The sequence below is a fragment of the Solanum lycopersicum genome, chromosome 10, assembly GCF_036512215.1.
Source record: "Solanum lycopersicum chromosome 10, SLM_r2.1".
Taxonomy (NCBI): Eukaryota; Viridiplantae; Streptophyta; class Magnoliopsida; order Solanales; family Solanaceae; genus Solanum; species Solanum lycopersicum.
The window spans coordinates 46,648,518-46,670,931 of NC_090809.1; the positions used below are offsets into that span (position 1 = coordinate 46,648,518).

The following is a 22,414-nucleotide window of genomic DNA, read 5'->3' on the forward strand; positions in this document are numbered from 1 at the left end:
TGTTGAATTCTAAATTTAGCTTCAAATTTTAACTTTGACCTCCAACTTTTTTAATGCATAAAAAAACAATTTAACGATTCAACTTTTAAATAAATAAACACATGAGCCCTACATGACACAATACACGTATGACACCACGTAGGACAAAAATGACATGTAGGATGACACATAGGACATGTGTGCATGTTTGTTCAACTTTATACAAGTTTTAGTGTCTACTTATGCACATCCAAAGATGAAGATCATAAATGTAATTTAAAGTCAAGTTAAATAACATATTTATGCATTATGCCTAAATTATAGTATTAAATTGATATATACACCCTATGCGGATTATTTTTTTACCAACTATTTTAGAGGTCCTTTTAGGAAAAGAAAAAAGCACAAAGAAACCAAAAGAAAGGGAGCAAAAAAGTGATTCCCTCTTCCCCTATGCCAAATAATGATACCTTTCCTATCGACATGAGTTATGGTACGGTGATGAGACTGATTCACCCTTAATCAGAAGTCTCGGGTTCAGCCTTAGATATGAAAAAAAATTCTCTTGGGAGCGCCACCTCCGAATGGGAGCTGAAGTATGCAATCCGAATTTAGCCGGGACTCCAATATACCTTTCTTAAAATTTGATCTGAAGGAAGTAACCTGACAAGAAATGGAATGACTTCCTCCCTAAACCTCAGCAAAGAAAGCTTTTGATATAATGTTGAAACTATTTTCAGAATTCAACAATCCCACAAATTCAATATGGACAACAACTTCTTGTACCAACACTTATCTGAAAGTGATGAACCTGATGAAAGTGACTTCTACCTCCCAGATTATGATAATCAAGAAGAGGATGATTCCAACTTCATATACATCATAAATACAATCTTAAGTGGCACTGCTCGTCTCAACGTCCTCTTACCTACAGCTACAATCCTTGCTTTCACCATATTTGCACCCATACTAACCAATGATGGTCAATGCAACAAGTTTGAACAATGGATGACTGGGATTTTCTTGATCCTATCGGCTGCTTCTTGCGTGTTCTTCTCCTTCACCGATAGCTTCAAGTCAGCTACCGGGAGACTGCATTATGGGGTGGCGACTTTCAGTGGCATTTGGACTTTTAATGGAAGGAGGATTAAGCCTTGTGTTCCAAGAGATTATAGACTTAGATGGTCTGACATCTTCCATGCATCACTTTCTTTGATTGCTCTTCTTACATTTGCAGCATCACACACTGATGTGCTGCAATGTTATCGTTTTGTTGTACCACGAAAGATCATCAATACTGTTCCACTGGTGATTGGATTTGTCATTAGTCTTCTTTTTGTGATTTTCCCTTCTAGAAGAAGAGGAATTGGGTATCCCTTCTTGCTGCAAAGTGATATATAATGCAGTAAATGTTGTTCTAATCTTTTCATTATACATGAAAACAGAGAAAATGTAACTATTCCAAGTGTTTTAATTTTATCTAAAAGGTTGTTAGAAGTCATGTTTTAAGACTTCCTTTCTTGAGCTATGATTTGATAGATGATATTCTTGGCACCCTTGTGTTGTGTTCTTAAATTGACATAGACCGATTTCGATACATGACTTCCTCTCCTGGACTATAAGCAAAGAACTCAATCCTTTTCATTTTCTCTCTTTGATGAGCAAAATGACACAACCAGCAGTTTATAAATAGCTTATTAAAGATATACATCTAGATGTTATTACCTGATTTATGTGATAATCTGAACTGCTGTTAGTCAAACAAAAAGCAGATAAAGCAGAAACTCTGTGCAAGAAACCCATTTACATAATAATAATAAAATGATATACCAACACTAGTACATCAATAATATGATCAAAAAAGATCAAAAAAACATACCCAATGTAATCGCACAAGTGAGGTCTGGGGAGGGTGGGGTATCCGCAGTCTTAGTGCCTTACCCTTAACTATTCACATATAACAAGTTTTTCCACGACTCTTAACTATTCTCTGAAGTTGTATGCTGGAATTCTACCAAGGTCCTGTCAGTGTCCTTCTCAAGCATCTTAACTTACTCCCAAATGACGTATTCATTTTTTCCAATAACTGCATTTAATGGAACGAAAAGTTAATAAACAACAGGACCTTGGTAGAATTCCAGCATACAACATTAGAAAATAGTTAAGAGTTGTGGAAAGACTTGGTATATGTAAATAAACTTCAGGCAATCAAGTTTAACTAATCACGTGCATTTGTCTCGGTCTCTTACGTAGAACATATTCACTTTTAAAATTGTGATATCTGTGTAGGTGTACAATTTTCACAAGAATGTATGATTACACCGTTCACTCAGGCATAGCTAGTTTCCTTGAAACCTTGATCTATCTTCTAATTCACTAGCTAAGTACCCTATGACTCATATTCTTTCAACATACCATCTCTGTGTCTAGTCCATAGTTAAGCAGGAAAGATAGGTAGTTATTGACTCACAGAGAGAGATACTTGCTATTAGTTGTAAAAGAGGCCATTACCTGATTTTTCTGTGAGTCGATAAATTCAGCCTGCGTGAAACATTCAAATGCAAACAGTTATTACAATAACTTTCTTGTAGTGATGCTGTGAATTTCAATTTCAACATATATACCTGTTTTTTCTGCAACTTTTCATTAATTTCTTTAAGCTTCGCCACTTCAGCTTCCAACGCGAAAGTATAGGCCTGTCATACCGAAATACCATAATGGAGTCATTCATACAAAATGCAATGAATCCCTATGCCAACGTTCTTTATGTATCTATCTCTTTTCCGGGATAATGTTGTGATTGTCAACTTTGTTTAATGCAGATTTGCCGATGTTGAACAACTACAAATGCATTTCCATCTATCTGATATGATTAGAGAAGATGCTCTTTGAGAGGTGTACAGATGTTTATGATAACGCTGTCAGTAAATTCAGTTATGTTTTTCTCAATTGCATGAGTATTACAGCATAAACACAAGATAACTCAATATGTAAAATATCGACATATGAAATCACCTGCTTCCTAGCCCTTGATCTTGCTGCGGATTCTCTGTTCTTAATCATCCTCTTATGCCTTCTTTCCACAACTTTTTCCAAAGTGCTGCATGATTTCCTCCCTCTTCCACCTTCATTAAATGCATAAGGTGAAGGGGAAAGAAATGACCTGTACAGTTTGTCCTTAGAAATCATTTCGGATGACAATTGATTTCCAGGGGATCCTCCTGGTGCAAATGTAACACCACTAAGCAATCCTGCCATGCCCTTAACTCCATTCTGCATAACACCGCCTTGAACAACAGTAGCATGTACAGAACGACTGGACGTGCTGACAACAACAGCCCTTGCCCTTGGGCTAGCCAGTTGGCAATTGTTCCCTAATTGCATCGTAGATGCAAAGTCAACATTCCTTTTCTTAGGAATAAGAGGTTGCTGCTGCTGAGGCTGTTGTTGAGAAGATTTGACATTAACCACATTTAACATGTTACTCTCGGAAAATTTACTCAAAAGTCCGGGGCTTTGAGTTGGTTGCTGAAAAGCAATGTTCAAAGCATTGTTGTTACTACTCGGTTCACCTAAAACACCGGTGAATCCAACATTGTTTGAGGTTACATTTGGTTGATTATCATCTCTCACCACTCCTGCTCTAACCAAAAACTCCTCCAACGTCATTTCACCCAAATTGGATTGCTTCTGTCCAAGATTGGAACTAACTGTTGTCTCATTCTGGAAATCTCTCCATACTTCATCCACAGTCCGCTGATTAAGTGTCCGAGGTAGTGTTAAAGAACCTTGTCTCTGCAAAGTCCCCGCAGCCATACTCCCCTCTCCAACACCAGCAGAAGATGCTAAGCCTCGAGACTCTTCAGCTGTCGAAATATTCTTCAAGAGGTCCTCCAAATTCATCGAACCAACATCCTTTCGGAAACCACAGGTACTCTGGAGCTCCTCAAATGTCAAGGAGTACATGGAAGATTGTCTAGTTAAACTAAAACTACCACTTCCCATCGACTTCTCACCGTTTCTCTCTATCTGTGGCGTGTCAGTACAGTTCTTGAAGTTCCAAGTAAGATCCCATTGTGCTATAACTCTCAGGGGAAATTGAAATCTGATCAAAGGTTGATTAATAAGACATTATCAGGGAAAACTAGACTTAGTATGATACTATATATCCTCACACTGCAACAAAAACAGCTTTTAGCCATAATATATGTATATACACATTAACAAAGAGTGCTAAAATCTTTACCAGCATTAGTTAATTGTCATTGAACAATGCCGCTATAGGATTTAAAAACACTTACGATGAATGTTAATTGCCTCAAAAGTTTATCGAAGGTCTTTGCCACAATTCGAACAGTGGTAAGATGCAATCTTACTTCACTATAGCTTTAAAGAACTTAAAATCAACAGCTAAGAAAGTAGTTGATATTTGAACATATCATGCTTTTGACATTAACTCACTTCAGAACACTCTTAAATGCGGGTGGACCCAATTCAAACAGTAAATATCTCAAAAAGTCACTCAACAATGAAAAAGTATATGACAAAGTCATTTAATTTTATTTTGTATCAATAATTTTTGCCTTAGAAATATATCAAAATCTGCATGGTTGATAAAAAAAATTTAAAGCTACTTTTAGCCTACAAGTAGAGAACAAAAAGGGAAGATTCTTACACTTGTTTTGGGGTAAAAATAATCTTTCCTATGTCTCAATTTACTGATATTTTTCATCTTGGAGAGTCAAAAAATTTAAGTTTAATCAAAAATTCATACATTAAATTTTTAAATTTGATTATAAAACTTTTTGAAATAAAATTTATACGTTTGTACACTACCTACAAAAGGAAGCAGTGTAAGTTATAATAATTGACAAATCAAAATATATAAAATATATAAAAAAATAAATTTACGATCAAAGATAAATTTATTTAAATGTCAAATTCAAAGGTATGACGTATCCAAAGTTACATAACTTTGTTACATAATTCCTCATAGTTGAGTCACCTTTGTAATTCCTCAAAGAGTCAAAGTGTTCCCTATAATTGAAGATAAATAGTTGCTTCAAGAATCAACTTCAATCTTAAGTTCATTCATGATTCATTCGTATAAGTGAAACATACTCCACAAATCACAATCAATAAGAACATATATATTATCACAATCAAGAAATATTTGGAGGTGAATCATTAACTTCATTCTCGAATGATTAACAACTTTAAAAACACCCTTCTTACTTCACTAACTGAACTAAAATACACACAGATTTTACTCGTGAAACATATCTTAAGATCTCGTCCAATATAGAAGTGTTTTGAATATTTTCCTCAATTTTTTACAAGAGTTTGAAACTATTTATTCTGTTATGTGACAGATTGAGTGTATCAAAATTTAGAGATATTTTAGAGGATGTCAATCATTTATGGACGAGACTAATAATTTGAATCTAAGTTCAAAATATTCTCCATACTTTTGTCTTTTCTTTTTGTTTTTCTTCGTGATAAAAATGATGTGAAAAAAAGTAGGCAATTAGTCTTCCACAAGCTCATTTAAAATCAGGAAAAAAAAAACTTCAAAGCATTATTATCTGATAAAAATCAGAAAACAAATCAAATTCAAAGCATGAATTACAAGAAAAGAGTTCTAATATTGAAAGAATATAAATTAAAATATTAAAAAAGCAAGTTCATTTAATTAAATATTCATTTCATCCAAAGGAAATATAATAAGAAGTTGAAGAAAATTACTAATGCTAATAGTCAATTAACATTTCTAACAAAAATAAATAAAATGGAAAATTGACAAAAAAAAAAAGAGGACTCTGACGAAATGAATAGAGTAGTAACACAATTGTACCTTTTTTTTAAGAGCAAAGCAAAGCAAAGCGTGTCGATCCTTACTTCTTTGTAAGTTTAAACGCTTGGTGAAATCGACAAGTGTCTCTCTTGCTTGTTAATGGTGCCCGACAAGGTGTTTCATTTCCTCTTTCTTTTTTTTTTAAACTTTAAAGGCTAAGAGAGTGTGTAAGTTAGAAGTGGGACGAGTTTGATTAGATTCGATTTTTTAGTAGTACCATTTATAGACAATACGATATTTATTTATTGTGCTTTATTGAACAAATCAAAATTCTTCGAAAAAATTACTTTTAAAAAAATAAGTTTTCTTTGGACTTTAGAAAGTGGGCTGAAAATTTCTCTCCAATTGAGAAATGATTCTCTCTTTTTTTACTGTTGAGTATGAGATTATATAAATGCATAATATATATATTGAATTTTAAACTTGGCTTCAAATTTTAATTTTGATCTCCAATTTTTATATTGCACAAACAAGCATTTTAACTACCCAACTTTTAAATAAATAATCACATGAGTCCTACATGACACAATACATGTAGGACATCACGTAGAACAAAAAATGACATGTAGAACATGTGTGTCTATTTGTTCAACTTTATACAAATTTAAGCGTCTACTTGTGCACACCTAAAATTAAAGGATATAAATATAATTCAAAACCAAGTTAAAAGACATATTTATATATTATATCTTATATAAAATATGATAGTGATCTCTTGGCTCTATTTGTATATTCTAGATTATTATTAGTAGTGTCGGTTGACCTTAAGAGAATGCATGCGGTGTAAAGTATTTTTTTAGAGCAGAAATGAAGATACATCATTTAAATTGAAAATTGTGTAGACTTGCTACATGTTATGCGTCTATGTTAACTAGAGTATGAAGTTACTATGATTAGCCTACTCGTCATTGTTAGTAAGAGTTAGTTAGGATCTAGAAGTTTCCTATAGTAACTCATTATACACATGCGTTAAAGTATAAGATATGTACACCCAATTATAATCAACTTTTCATTCAATAGTTAAATCAAAGTTTTTTATCTTCTTCTGCTTAATTTATCATGATATCAAAGCCTTAGCATTACGGCTAGATAAATTGTTGTCTAGTTTCAAAGTATGTCTAGGTTCTCTCATTCGGTAGAATCATAAGCATAAGTTAAGCAAATCCAAAGTTGTTCATAAATGGGCAATCACATTGGAAATATTGAAAACTGATAATGTCTATCAAATATAAATCATGCAGTTCCTGCTATCTGCAACTTTAATTATCCTTTGTATCTACAACATAATAATACTCCAGGTGGCTCTTTAATCTTTTTACGGAAAAGGGTCTAAAATAATCTCGAAGTATTGAAAATGGTACAAAATTACCTTCCATCCACCTATTGGCTCAAAAATGCCCTTTTCATCTACCTATTGGCTCCAAAATACCCTTGTCATCCACCTTTATGTTCAAAATTGACCACTTATTTAACTATTTTAAAATTAAACTATTTAAATATTTTTTTAAATACTTGGCGCTCAACTATTGGTTATAATTTGATTTATTAATATAATTTCTAAACCAACCCACTACCGACTCATTATTAACTAAACCCCACCTAATTAATAAATCAATTATAATATCAAAATTGTCATAAAACCTACTAAAACTCGACGAAATTATAGATTCCTAAAAATGACATACAAAATTATTCAACTCTGAGTCAAAGCCCCAATTAAATTTTGGTTGAGCCCTTATTTAGGAGGACACTTTCAATAGGATTCTATTTAAAACTTAAAATCAAAATCTATGATTAAAGTTAAAGAAGCAGTACATCCCAATTAATTCAAGCACTTTTTTTAAATATAATTTTATTAATATTTATGGTTTGTTTTAAAACATTAATATATTATTTTTTAAAAAAAATTATCTATGAAGTAACATCACATAATTGAGACGAACGAATAATTAAGATGAACATAATCATACTTTTAAGCTTATCATTAATTGTTATTTAGACACTTGAATGTATAATAATTTACTTCTATAGATATTTTCGCCTCAAATTTTCAAAAACTCTCATTGGAAGTAGCTTTCTTGTTGTTGTATTAGTAACATGACGGATTTATTATTTTGGTGGGATTTAATTAGTAATGGGTGGGTAGTGGATTGATTTATAAATTATGTAATAAGTTAAATTATAACAAATAGTTGAGTGTAACGTATTTAAAAAAATATTTAAATAGTTTAAATCTAAAACCGTTAAATAAATGGTCAATTTTGAACCCAAAGGTGGATGACAAGGGTATTTTGGAGACAATAGGTTGGTGGGGAGGGTATTTTTGAGCCAATAGGTGGATGGAGGGTAATTTTGTACCATTTTCAATACTTTGAGGGTATTTTAGGCCCTTTTCCGATCTTTTTATAGCTTATTACCTCTAAGAAATATGTAATCTGGAGTAGATCCTTGAGAATTGGCTAGATAAGAGTAAGATAGATTTTGTTGATGATAGATTTCCTAAATGTACCTGAAAATTGTTTAATATTTGAAAAAATATAATGCCACAATTTTTTCCTAGATTATGAATGTTGTTAGACATGACATGATTTGTTGAGTTGTACTGATGTTTTTCAGTCTGGAGATCTAGCTATAAGTGCATCTCAAAATAACACTAAAGCTCCTAACCTTATTCCCTTAACTCATCCTATTTTCTTCACACAAGACCAATATCATTGGATCTTGCAAATGTTGTCTATGTGAAGTGAGAATGGAGGGAATATACCACTAAAATTGTAGCTTGTCACGACGTCATGATGACCCACAATTCAAAAATCCTCATAATGGCGTGTAAGTAAAAAATAACACACAACTCCAAGAGAAATCAGACCACAAACAATAAAAAAAAGTGATAAAGAATATCTCAAAATCTGGTAGCATAAATACAAAAAGTTTTTAATACAATTTTAGAGTGTGAAACACATCTCAATTCTCTAAAAAGAAACAAAGACTGAAAATAAATGATGGAACTAATGGTGATCCAGAAACAGGATTTCACTATCACTCCAAAAAGATCTCCAAAGCTAGAAACAATCATCCACCCGCAGGGAGTACCCGCACTAAAAACTAAATCAAAAGTAATATGAAAGAAGGTATGAATATAATCCATGAGTACTCAGTAGGCTTGACCGACTAAGCAAAATGAATTAATTAACTTATGAAATATACTAAGAAACGATTCCACTTGTATACAAAAAAGTTCTGTTCTTCAGTGCCGCCAATTTATCATGAATGACGCAAGTAAAGTAAAAACATAAGGTCATAACAGTTTTCATATCACATACAAGTCAAGCAATTCAAATGACTAATGCAATGGAATGAGATGATATAATGATGTGGTGGTACAGTAAAATCAAAGCTATTGCACAACCTGTCGTATACACTTTATCAAGCTAAGGCTCCAATACAAGGATTTATGGGAGACTCTCAGTCCATATACCAAATCACAATCTCAATATCCTCAACAACTTGCTATCTCACTGTGGTAAAAAATATAAAAAAAAGGTGTCTCGTTTTGTTTCTAAAAAGGAATCTATATTATTTTTTTAATTTTCTTAATAACATGATATGATGAATGATGACAGATGCATCACTAACTCATATATAATATGGAGACAATAATCAACTCAATATGCATCAATAATCTAAATTTCTCAAAACTCAACTAGATCATGATAAACACCCTCATATGAAAAATAATGGGAAAGGGTTCATTTGAAATAAGTGAATTCTATTATAACGTTTTAAGCTCAGGCGCTCACTTGAGCATTATAAGTCAAATAGAATTACAATTCTCTCTCACAAGAAACTAATGAATCATATGCTCGCAGAGCAAATAAAACAACAGTTAGAGTCATAACATACACTAAACAACATATAAGTCCCCACACGGTTAACACAATAAAATTAAGCGTTGTACGAGAAACACAATACAACTCACATCTCAAAATCATGCTACGATTTCATCCCATAGCAATAAGAATGATCAATTATCCTCAATCACACGCTAACTGAAACGATCTTTAACTATCAAGAATGGAAAAAGTTCATCTAAAGGAGTAAAATGATATCCATACTAATGGGATTTGAAATTGGGGTTAAAACAGTTCAAAAATTATTTCAGAAATCAAAAGGTTAAAAATAATTGTTTTAGTTGAAAATCAAGTTCTACAAGTCAAGATGAGTCTGTGGTTGAAAAACTCATCAAAAACAAGCAACAATTTTGAGCTCTAAATTAAGAATTTACTTCAGCTATAGAAGAAAACCCTCCAAAAGCCACATTTGAAATGCAATATAAAGTGAGAAATTTCAAAAAAAAATTAATCAAAATTAGAAGTAAAATCTCAAAACCTACATCTAAAATGCGGTAAAAATGAGAGATTTTGAAAAAAAACTTTTCAAAATTAGTTTATATTGACCTTAAATCTTGAAAATCAATAAAAACTCATTCCAAATCGACCTTCAAATTAACAATTTTTGTTTTGTCTACTTTGAGGTTTAAAATCTCAACTTAATGGATATAAATTATTAAATATAAAAGGGATAGGGTTAGAAATACGTACCCAATGATTATGAAAGAAAAATACATCAAAAATGATCTCAAACCGATTTTTCTATCTCTCAAAATGTCAAAAATACAAAATGAGTTTGAATAGATAATTAACTCAATGAATTCGTCACAAATACCTATTTTTCGTCGCTAACATCTATTTTTTGCCACTAAAAGTGTGCACCAGCAACCTTGAAAATATTTTTTGACCCTCAAAACTCATTCACAATCCTATAAACATGAACTAATAGTGCAAATTCACCATTAAACATGTTTTGAAACCAATGGACTTGTCATATTTCAAAAAAATAAAATTATGACCAAAATACCCCTCGAAAACCATTTAGGTTAGAAATTTAACTTTTTACCTAAATATTCATATCACATCCTTAGGTCTTAGGATTCTAGATGATCACCTTATTAGAAAAAACTCAATGTTCTGGACTCAATAAACTATTAGAATTGTCATAAGACGCTTAAACTCATAATATTGACCAAAGAGAACCATATTGAAGATTCTCAACTCAAAAGGGACAAAATCATCAAAAACACACTCAATCACTTCGGGGATCACAACAATCATTTTCGCAATCCAAACTAAGTATGAAAAAACTAAAAGGAAGGATTAAATGGACATATCACAAGTAAAAGCAAATTCACAAGAAATAAAACAGTACACAATTGCATGTAGTTTATTGGTTGTCTTAGTGTCAAAATATGTCCATAAGGACTGGACAATTAATACTAGAGCATCTAATCACATGACTTCTCAATTTGAACTCTTAGATAGAATCAAAATAGTACCAAAATTTGGGAGGAAATAGTTAATTTACCTATTGGAGTTGTGATTTCAGTTTCATATGTGTTGCCAATCTGTGTTATAAAAATCAGAAATTACTGGTTATAATAAATCATTCAGAAACACGAAGTAACTGAGATTTTTAGAACCAGTAAATAAGATGAACAAAATTTTATTTGTAAAAAATAATTGAATCTGTAAAACTTACCAGAATCTGGAATACTCTTTTTGATAATTTAGGAAGAAAATCAAGTCCACTGAATTCACAGTGTCCCCTTAAGAAAATTATTTCCCTCTGGTATCCGAGGTTTGATTTGGAATATAACCTCCGAGGGTAAAATGATTTTAATCCGTAGAGTATAGATACCAAAAACTCTATTGTTAGCGAATCAATCCACAGCAGGAAAGTACACGAAGAAATATGTGTTTTTAAGAAGAAGGAAGATCAGAAAATTCGTAGAAAAATATTCTAAAGACTGAATGGTATTTATAGGTAAGAAGAATATATTCTGAAAGGTTGCAACCCTTTCAGAATTGACAGGACCATTAATGAAAGGTTGCAAACTTTCAAATGGTATTGACTGTTCCTGAAAGTTGCAACCTTTCAGAACAGTCATGGCGGGAATTTTATTAAATATAACGGAATTTAAAACGGGTCACGCGCGCGGATCCGAGTCGGGTCTGGTTAACTAAAAAGTTGAAAACTTTTGTTATCAACTAATTAATTGAAAATAATTTTTGGCCATTAAATTAATTAAATAAATAATTAAAATAAATTTGTCCAAAAAATTATCTCTCGATCGAAAGCCGAAGCCAAAGCCGAAGCGAGCGAGCGACGACGACGGCGCGAGGGGGTCCCTCTTTCCAACCCTTTTAACAATTAATAGGAGTGTTTATTTATTTAAACTCTCCTATTTTCATTTCCATTACCGGTGAGGGAATATTGCTTTTTTTCCATTAAAGCATTAGAGGACTTTTCAAGTTCCCAACCTTTCAAGTTCTACACTTTTCAAATTCCTCTCCTTCCTCTATTTCCCATCAATTCTTGCTACATACCCAACAATATGTTGGTAATACAAGAGTTATTGGTGATCACATTATTAAGATTGTGTTGTTTGTTCCTGACTTTAAAATGCAATCTTCTCTCAATTTCATAGATTATCAAGAAAACATAAAATAAGTTTATTCAACCTATGAAAAATATGAAAATGTGGCCAAAGAACACAAGACCAATAATTTTAGGAGAAAACAGTGATGAGCTTGTTAAGAAGAAGTTTGAAAAGGCTACAAGAGAGGGAATAAAAATGAAATATTTTTGTTTGCTTAACTCATGGACATAACAAGAAAAGATGTTCGATTCTAGTAAGTTGTGCTTTGGTATCTTTCACTGAATTTGATACATTTTAATTGTACTTTTGACTTTAAAATATGTTTGTAGTAAATACTGGAACTTTTATAGTTGAAACTTGTAGTGACGGAGAATTTAGTGCATCCAATTTTACGAATACTGCAATGAAAGTCAACCAAGTGTAGTTGCAGATCAAATGACACCTACCACAAACATGTGTGAGGTTTACAATTGCCTCAACATCTGTGAAAAGGTATACCATTGTTGGATCAATTGGTGTAAGGCCTGCAACTACCTCAACATCTGTAGAAAGGCCTACAAGTGCTACATCAACTGGTGTGAGGACTACAACTACCTAAGCATCTAGGTTAGACCTACTAGGGCTACATCAATTGGTGCGAGACTTACAACAATTCTATTAGGTACTCAACAATAAACTTCTAGTGTTGCTGATCAAAAAAGAAAGAGTAACACAACTTTGAGAGGTGGTACAATTATTGGATATAAGAGATCAAGACAAAAAATAAATGCAAAAATAGTTGTTATGGTGTATTATTAAGATCAAGTGACAATGTAATTGCGATGATATGTATTCTATTATTTATAGACATTTAATGATATTAGTTCATTTGTAAGTGAAAACTTTTATTGTTTTCTTAGTTTGAAATTGTCGGTAAAGTAGTGTCAAATAGTCTTGCATTGACAAGTTTAGTTTCTATTAATATTGATTTTGGTTACGAATCAAGTGGACTAAAGTGAAAGAGAAGAATTGCAGTTACGTAAAGATAACTACGAGATGAGAACTACAGAAGCATCATATATTTATATAAAAGAGAATCCTAGATCAGCCTACGTGGCGCCGCCACAAGCAATAATTTCCTTTTAAATTTATTTATTTCAAAACTAGCCTTTATCCTTCATGAAAAGATGTGACTTTAATGAACAATTGCGACTTTTATCAAAAGTTATGACTTTTATGAAAAGTTGTGACTTTAATGAAGAGTTGCGATTTTTATCAAAAGTTGTGACTTTAATGAAGAGTTGCGACTTTTATCAAAAGTTGTGTCTTTTATGAAAAGTTGCGACTTTATGAAAAGTTTGTGACTTTTATGAAAGGTTGTGAACTTTCCAAAGGGTTGCACCCTTTCCAAATAGTTGTAACCTTTCTGATAAGGCACAATAAACATTTGTTCACACTGCTCTTTATTGTCTATAAATAAAAGGATTTCCTCTCATTTTAAAACAACAAAAATTTTGATCTTCTTCTACTTCCGCAAAATTAAATATTTTTGTACTTTGCTCCTTTTGAATGACTTACTAATACCACTGTTTTTTATCAATAAGTTGGTGAATAAAATCGTTTCATCCTGAGGGGATGTAATTCTTTAAACCTCTTGTATTGGAGGAGAATCGTTTTCTTAAGATGATATTATGTATTCAGCCGACTCGATTTTTCCTTTATATTTCATTCTATTTCCTAATATTTTTTTTACACTCATTAATTTATGTTTATGATATTAATTGTTGTTTTTGAGTATATGTTTTAAACTTTGTTTTTTTATGTTTCTGCAAAGTTATTTTCTCCGATTATATTTAAAATATACACATATAGTACGTATATTTATTGTACAGAAAATAATTAATGTAAAAGTACTATACATAAGCTTACATATTATCTTTTCTTACATAAATATTAAATTTCTCACTTATCAATTGAAGAAATTTATTATGCAAGTTCAAAAGTTATCATTGTTTTCTTGTGCAGGCATAATTTCTTTTAAATATGTTAATAAATTTTTAAATTTTCTCCTTAGACATATATCACAATTGTATAATCTAAGCAACTTAAATGTTTCTTTTTATTATGAAACACCTTTGTATATATATTCATATTTTTTTCTTTGTTATCCTTTCAATGTTGATTAAAAAACCAATGATCTATTATATCGTGAATAATTCATTCATTAAAGGTTCTTGACTTATGTGATAATGGCAAATAATCAAATTCATGTTGGAATATTGCTAATACTTTTTTAAGAACCTGTTTTTCTATTATTTAATGTATGGATATTAGTAAAAAATTATTTGCAAAATCAATGCAATTATTACTTATGACTGCGCGTAGCGCGGGAGAATTACCTTGCTCAATCCATAAACAAGAACTCATGTATCACCAAACACTTAAGGCATACAATAAATGTCTCTTTGTTTGGCTTAATGCTTAATGACTTGATCCCAATTGTTTTGGTTCTGCCTTCATTTTCGACTATTGTTAAGTTGATATCTTGAAGACTTTATTTTTGTTTATGAATTTGTATTTAATATGTTAAACGGCTGTTCTGAAGACTCTTTTTAATGAATTTGTGTTTGTATGAAGGTAATGTCTTTGTGAAGTTGTTAGTTAGATTTGTTTTAAGGGGCTACCATGAAGATAATGTCTTTTTTATGTCATTTCATTATCATTGCAGATTCATAATACAAATCAATACATCTTAAAATAACAAGTAGAAGTCATATCACAATTATTGAAATAATAATGATATCAATACTAGTGCCTGATTTCACTTGTCTTCCATGAATTTCTTGCCTTCCTTTCCTTCTATGTTTTTCTTGTCTTCCTTGCTATGAATTCATTGATGGGTTCTTCATATTGTATTGTAATTGCATGTTGAATCATTTGCAGAAGCCCATCGAAAGAATTCACAACCATTACCAGATGTATATTTTTGACAACCCCAAAAAAAATTTTCAGCATTAGTTGGTGTCCTTGACATCTAAAGTTTAACATAGAGTCCTCAATAGCAACATCAAACTGTCATGATGAAGGCCAACAAATTGGAGTTGCATGAAAAAAAGAGATGAGTAGATTGAAGCAAAAACAAATAAAGAAAAAGAAATTTGGAAAGAGAAGATCAAGAAAGAGGTTAGGAAACACGCTCAATATTGTCCAACAATGGTGTTGAGTGTAAAGAAGGAAGAAAATGGTCTTTAAATCTCCAAAAAGGACTGTTATAACCTTTTTAGAAGGTCTCATGCTTTCTACGAACTCTTGCCACATGGATAACAAATCAAAAATTATGTTAAAATGTTGAATTTTGATGAGTTCGGGGATTTAAATGACAAAGAGGTAAGTATGGGTGGCAGCGGGTCCGTAACCGAGACTGTCGGACCAGTAGTAATCGGAACTGACATGAAACCGAGATTCACCAACCGAAATCGTATCGTAACCGAAACGAATTGGTATCGATAGTGCCGGGATTTTTTTCTGCTCGATTCCCGATCTACCAGGGAATTGGTACAAAATTTGACCGAAACGGGATCGAATTCTGGGAATGGCCGAGTATATTATTAAAAAAAATTATTAAAATTAATTAAAAATAAAAAATTAGAAATTATTGTTTTAAAGTTAAAAAATTATACTTTTCAAACTTTTAAAGTTAATTATTTATACTTTATAAACTTTAAAGTTTGAAAGTTTGTAAAACATTAACTTTAAAGTTTAAACTTTAAAGTTTGAAAGTTTAATAATTTGTAAAATTCAATCTTTCAAATTATAAATATATAATTTAAATGTCATAATACATAAATATTAGAGCTGTCAATATGGACTAGCTCACCCCATCCGGGCTAACCCATACATGCTTTGATATTTTACAGACCAGGTCGGGCTAGTCTATTTTTTGTGTGGGCCAAAAAATGATCGGCCCTGCCCTCAAGAACGTGGGCTACAGGCTTGCCGAGCCAGCCCACTTTTTAAAAAATTAAATTTTTTATAATTATTAAATTAAATTATAAATTATGATTTAAAAATATTATCATAAATATCGACAAAACAATATTATATTATGTTAGGCCTCATTTGTTTGCATTTAATGGGGTTTGAATCTTAATCAATCAGATTTGTCTCATTAAGTTTGTTTATTTTTAAGAATTAGTTCATTAAGTTTGTTTTATTTTCTTATAAGCCTCTTTATGTGTGTGGATATATCTGAATGAATCAGATCTGTAACACACCCTTAACACTATTCATACTAAAAAATAAGACTCGTATCTTAATTCAACTAAATCACAACAACTCATAAAAATTGTTTTCTTATTTAATTAATATTTAATTACATGCTTGCCATAATAATTTCCTTTATTCATATTAACTTAATATACATCTTTTACTTTCATAAATTAATCAAAATATTTGAATTGATAAGCACTCCCATGATATAATATTTAGCAAGGTTTTAAAAAAAATAAGAAAGTATTAGTTATTGATCGATAACAATAACAAATTTCTAAAATAAAATAAAATATCTTCCTAAACTATATATTTACTACTCTATATAAACTATTTTAAATTGCATTATATTAGATTCTCAAAGAATTTGAGTGCAAAAAATAATCATATTAATGATGTAACTTGATGTTGAGTTCTTAAAAGATAAATCATATTACCTTGTTACGGTAAAAAAAGATCAAAATATTATTTTATATGAAAAAAAAACTATTTTACTAATAAGGTTTTGATAATATTTTATTGATATAATGTTTACTTTCATATGTGCATTCATATATTGAAAACAAACTGTCCTAATAATTTAGTGTTCAGATTCAGAGACAATATTTTAATATTCAGATGTTTATTCAAATTTACACATTTAGATCTTAATGCACATCTTAATATTTAAATGCGTATTCAAATTCAGATATCTTAATCTTAATAGAAACAATGAGACCTTAATGTCACTAGTTGTTAATCAAATTCACAAATAAAATAATATTTATAATATTTAGAAAAAATGCACAAGTACCCCCTAGACTATGACCGAAATCCCAAAGACACACCTTACTAAGGTCGTATTACCCCCCTAATCTTTTTTTTTATAATTTTGTGTACCTTTTTGGCTTACGTGACATCCAAATATCTCCGACGTGCCTATACTGCGTGGAGTCACATAGAGTGTCACATAAGACAAAAGGTGTATAAAATTACAAAAAAAAAAAATCAGGGGTAATAGGACCTTAGTTGAGTTAAGGTGTGTCTCTGGGATTTTGGTCATAGTCTGGGAGTACTTGTGCATTTTTCTTGATATTTATTAAATTTTTTTCAACTAAAAGTATAAATATCTAAATAGAAATATTAACCTAATTGTTTTGATTTTGGACTCTCTTTATTTTTTAAATTTTAATATTATATTATATTATTTAATTTATTTTTATTGGCCCACGGGCCGGCCCTACAAATATTTCTCAAGCCCCCAAATGAGCAGACTTATTCAGGCCGGGTTAAAAAGCCCTTTTCTTAAATGGACTCCAAAAATCTTGGCCCATCCCTATTAAATCCCGGGTTAGGTCAGGCCGGCCAACGGGCCTAGCCCATATTGACGGCTCTAATAAATATAGGAAAAATTGTATATAATAGCAAACTAATAACCTAAATGAAATGGAATAGTTAGGGTTTGATTTAATTGTGCTCCATAGCAAACATTAGCTAAAATTTGCCAGCGTCTCTCTCCTAAAAAATCTCGCTCGCCACTCTCCATTCTGCTCGTCTCTCTCGCTTTATACCACTTCTGTTTCTGTTTTGTATAAAGCGAGAGAAAATTGTATATACACATGCAAAAATGTATATCTTCGTGTAATACACTTAATTATACAATTTACAACCATTTTACTTCAAATATTGCAGAGAAAAAGACTAACGAATTATACAATTGCGAATTATACAATTGCAGTGAAATACAATTTTCTCTAGTTTTATACAACAGAAGTGTATATATTGTGTTTCTGTTTTTGTATAAAGCGAGAAAAACATATATCTTCGTTCTATACACTTATAATTATGCAATATACATACATTTTAATTCGATTCAACTGTATGCAAAACAAATTATACAATTGCAGCGAAATAGGCCAACGAATTATACAATTTAGGCCAGCGAATTATACAATTGTATATGTATAGCAAATTATACAGTTTTATGTTTGCTATGGAGCGCAATTATGCAAAGTTTGTTATAGCATACAAATATGAATTTTTTGTTTGCTATATGTGAAAGTTGCTCATAAATATATCCTTTGACTTAACCTCATTTTACATTAATGTCCTCCAACTTTGAGTGTGCACAAATAAGTATTAAAACTTGTATAAAGTTGAAAAAATAGACACGGGAGTCTTATGTGTCACAATACGCGTAGGACACCACATAGGATACAAATTTCCATGTAGCATGTCATGTAGGACGTTTGTGTCTATTTGTTTAATTTTATACAAGTTTAAGTGTCTAAATGTGCACACTCAAAGTTAAGGGCATAGAGGTGAAACGACACCAAGTTAAAGGGCATATTTATGTATTATGCCAATTTAAATATTAGTCTGAAACTTTGAATATAATTTATATTATATAAATTTAAAATTTTATATTTTTTGTTTAAAATTTTAACTTTAGAAGTTTGGAAATTTAAATTTCAAACCTTGAGGTTATAAAAGTTTAAATTCAAACTTTAAAAATTACAAAATTTTAAATTTCATAATAATAAAAAATAAATTTAATACAATAATTAAGAAAATTAAGGTGAATAGCCTAGACTTTTATTAATATTAATTTGATAGTACAATTTGATCTACAAAAATATTAGTAGAGTATTAAAAGATCTAATCTACACAACCACCTTCTAGGAAAAGTTCTATTTGAATTAGATCTCGAATTATCATACTCATACTAATAGACAATCAAACATTTAAATTTAATAGTCGGTGCTACGATAAAGATCCTTTCTTAAAATCATTTAACATTTCTATAGTAACATGATCGGGAATTAGTTGAATAACTAAATTCTCCATTGCTTCAATCCCATCGTCACTATAATCTTGCATTATTTCATCAACGTTACTTTGAAATTTGGTCAGTAGTGGTTCACGACCAAAATTTCTTCTCTCGGCATTAATCCAATCTCTAAATAATACCGATATTTCCAAGCTATGTGCTGCTAGTGAATGCCTATGCTCTCCAATTTGAAACCTTGCTGCACTAAAAACGCCTTCCGAAGCTACTAAAGATGCTTGAATTATTAATACATCTCGAGCCATCGGTTGAAGTTTTGGAAATTCTTTGCCGCGATTTCTCCACCATTCCAGAACATCGTCAGTAGGTTCTGTATTTTGATTAACATATGCAGCAAAACCATTTCTATTATTGTGAGAAAGTTCAAGATAAGAATCTAAATAATCATCAGTATTATCTTCATTAAGTCTACTCCTAAAACTTTCAGGTTCTTGATCACTTGATAAATTTATATTAGAATTATATAAGTCATACAATTTTCTAGCTTCAAATTTTATGCTATCTTTAACTTCTTGACAACTAGGAATTTCATCTTTTTCACTATCAATATTCAAGTTAAAATATATTTTATCAACCATCTTAGATGCACCTACATCTTTGTAATGAGAGTTTAACAAACAATCGGTTAAATAAATTTGAGGAATAGTAATATAATATTTTTTAAATTTTTCAATCATTTTGTTAATAGTTTCTTGAAATCTTGATTTATTTTTAAATTTATAAAATTTAGAAGAAATCATACAAATATCAGGTAAAACCATGCAAATTGATGGACTATAAAGTACATATATTCTTTTGATAGTTAAGTAAAAAACTTTTAGGAAATCTATGAGTTCATGTAAGTCATGCCAATCACTATCATCGAGTGACATATATGAATTATGAAACTATTTGTAAGAGTTTTCTATATTGTAAGCGACTACAAGCATTTCATATAAAGAATTTCATCTAGTAGACACTATTTTAGAAATTTTTCTAGATGGAAGATTATATTCAAAACAACGATTTTGAAAATCTAAAATGGCATGCATTTTCAACTTTTGTGCAATCGTTATCATACATTTGTATACCATCTCTAACAATCAAATTATATGTGTGCAACACACTTAATATGATAATCATCACCATAAATAGGGCAAAGAGAAGACTTTTAAACAATTCAACAGCAGCTATATTATTTGCAGCATTATCTAAGGTGATACTACTTATTTTATCACATATTCCATAGCTTTCTAAAATATCTAAAATTATTTGAGCTATACAACAACCGGTTTATTGCATCTAACAACATTTATAACTTAAAATTCTTTTTTGCATAATCCATTTTTCATCAATCCAATGTGCAGTAACAATCAAATAATCATTACCGTTTATACTACGACCTATATCAGAAGTAATAACTATTTTGCAATCATTATAAATAAAATAAACAACGAAGATATTGAAAATGTTGTGCTTAATAATAAAATATAGCCTTTTTAATTGTATTTCTAGCAAAACCTTTAAAATGTGGATTATATACAATTGGAATATAATGTATAAATCCGGGATTTTCAGCAAAACTAAATGGCAAACCCACAATAACAATCATTTTAGCTAGTTATTCAAGAGTTTTTTCTCTACTATATGGCCGTGGTAAACTAGAGCCAGAAACATTAGAAGGATTTAATTGGGTTTGTACCATGTTAGAGTTTCCTACTCCTACATTCACGGGAAGGGGGTACCATGCTTTTTACTTTCGGCTACCGCTTTAGCATGCAAAAATTCATTTTTACAACATGACATTAAATGATTACTCAAATGTCCCGTCCCACCTTGTTTTTCAACAGTTTTATGATTTAATCTATGTTTACATTTATTACAAATAGTTTGTGTTTTATCTTCATTTTGTGTCATAAATTGCGACACAACCGATTTTTTAGCATGTTCTACCTTAGGTCTAGGATGTACAAGGGAATGGGGGTAGGACAACGAAAGGGAGCGGGACTGGGAGTACTAGTAGCTGTAGGTGGCTCAGTTTCATCATTATCATCATCGAAATTAGGCATATCAATGTGACATCATTATTATTATCATTATCATCATCTTGAGGCAAATCTTCATTAAAATTATCAAACTGTATTTGTAAATGTTTATGATAAGGATCTAATCCAGAATTACTATCAATATTAAAAATGGTATCATTAACATGTGTATAATCCTCCGTATTCATTCTTACTATAGTAGATTTTTTAGCTTTAGATCTAGAAGAACTATCGATTTTTCGATTATCGGAGGATGTAAAGTTAACATATTTTGAACATGCTTAATTGCACTTTTTTTACCTTTTCCTTTTTGAACAACATTTTTATCGGAATCCATATTCAAATATTAAAGGTGAGTAAATTATATATAATATGAAAATGTAATGCAAATAAATAATCAATCACAAAATAAATAAATAATTATTGCAATATAAATAAAACGTAAATTATTAGTTGAAACGAATGTACCGAATGTAGACGTTTATGACCACCGAAAGCTGAAAGTGAAAAATTGAAAGTTGAATTTTGAAGCTCCAAATCCAATTTTCAAGATCAAAATCGGAATTTCAACAATTTTAACAGAAGTAGAGAGTAGAGAGTTGAGAGAACAGAAGATGATTTTGTGAATCTATGATTGAAAAGAATGAAAGTTTAGGGGTATTTATAAGTAAAAGAAAAGGGTAAAATATAATTTTTAAAAAAGTTATTGAGGGGGGGGGGAGTTAGGGGGTGTAATTGGCTGCAAAAAAGGGCAGAGAGCCGTTGGGCCCCCACTAGTCGTTACCCAACGACAACAAAATTTTAAAAATATAATAAAATTTCTTTTTTTTAATTGGACCAGACCGGACTCGGGATTTATCAAATCGAAACTAACTGGTAAAACTCAATTTTCATCCCGTTATCTGTCCCGGACCCCGTTCTTACCGGTCCCTATCGGGACTAACTGGAACGAAACTAGACCGGTAATGGACCGGACCGAATTCTGA

At 30.9% G+C, this 22,414-nt stretch overlaps 1 protein-coding gene and 1 pseudogene across 1 annotated transcript; one reads left to right on the forward strand and one right to left on the reverse strand.

Moving 5' to 3' along the window:
* The first annotated feature begins 744 nt into the window (after positions 1–744).
* Positions 745–1,380, forward strand: LOC101248727 (protein DMP7-like). Its single transcript, XM_004248860.3, has one exon. The coding sequence runs from the start codon at positions 745–747 to the stop codon at positions 1,378–1,380; it is 636 nt and encodes a 211-aa protein (XP_004248908.1).
* A 388-nt stretch (positions 1,381–1,768) lies between these two features.
* Positions 1,769–4,204, reverse strand: LOC101252234 (ABSCISIC ACID-INSENSITIVE 5-like protein 5; annotated as a pseudogene).
* Positions 4,205–22,414: the final 18,210 nt, after the last annotated feature.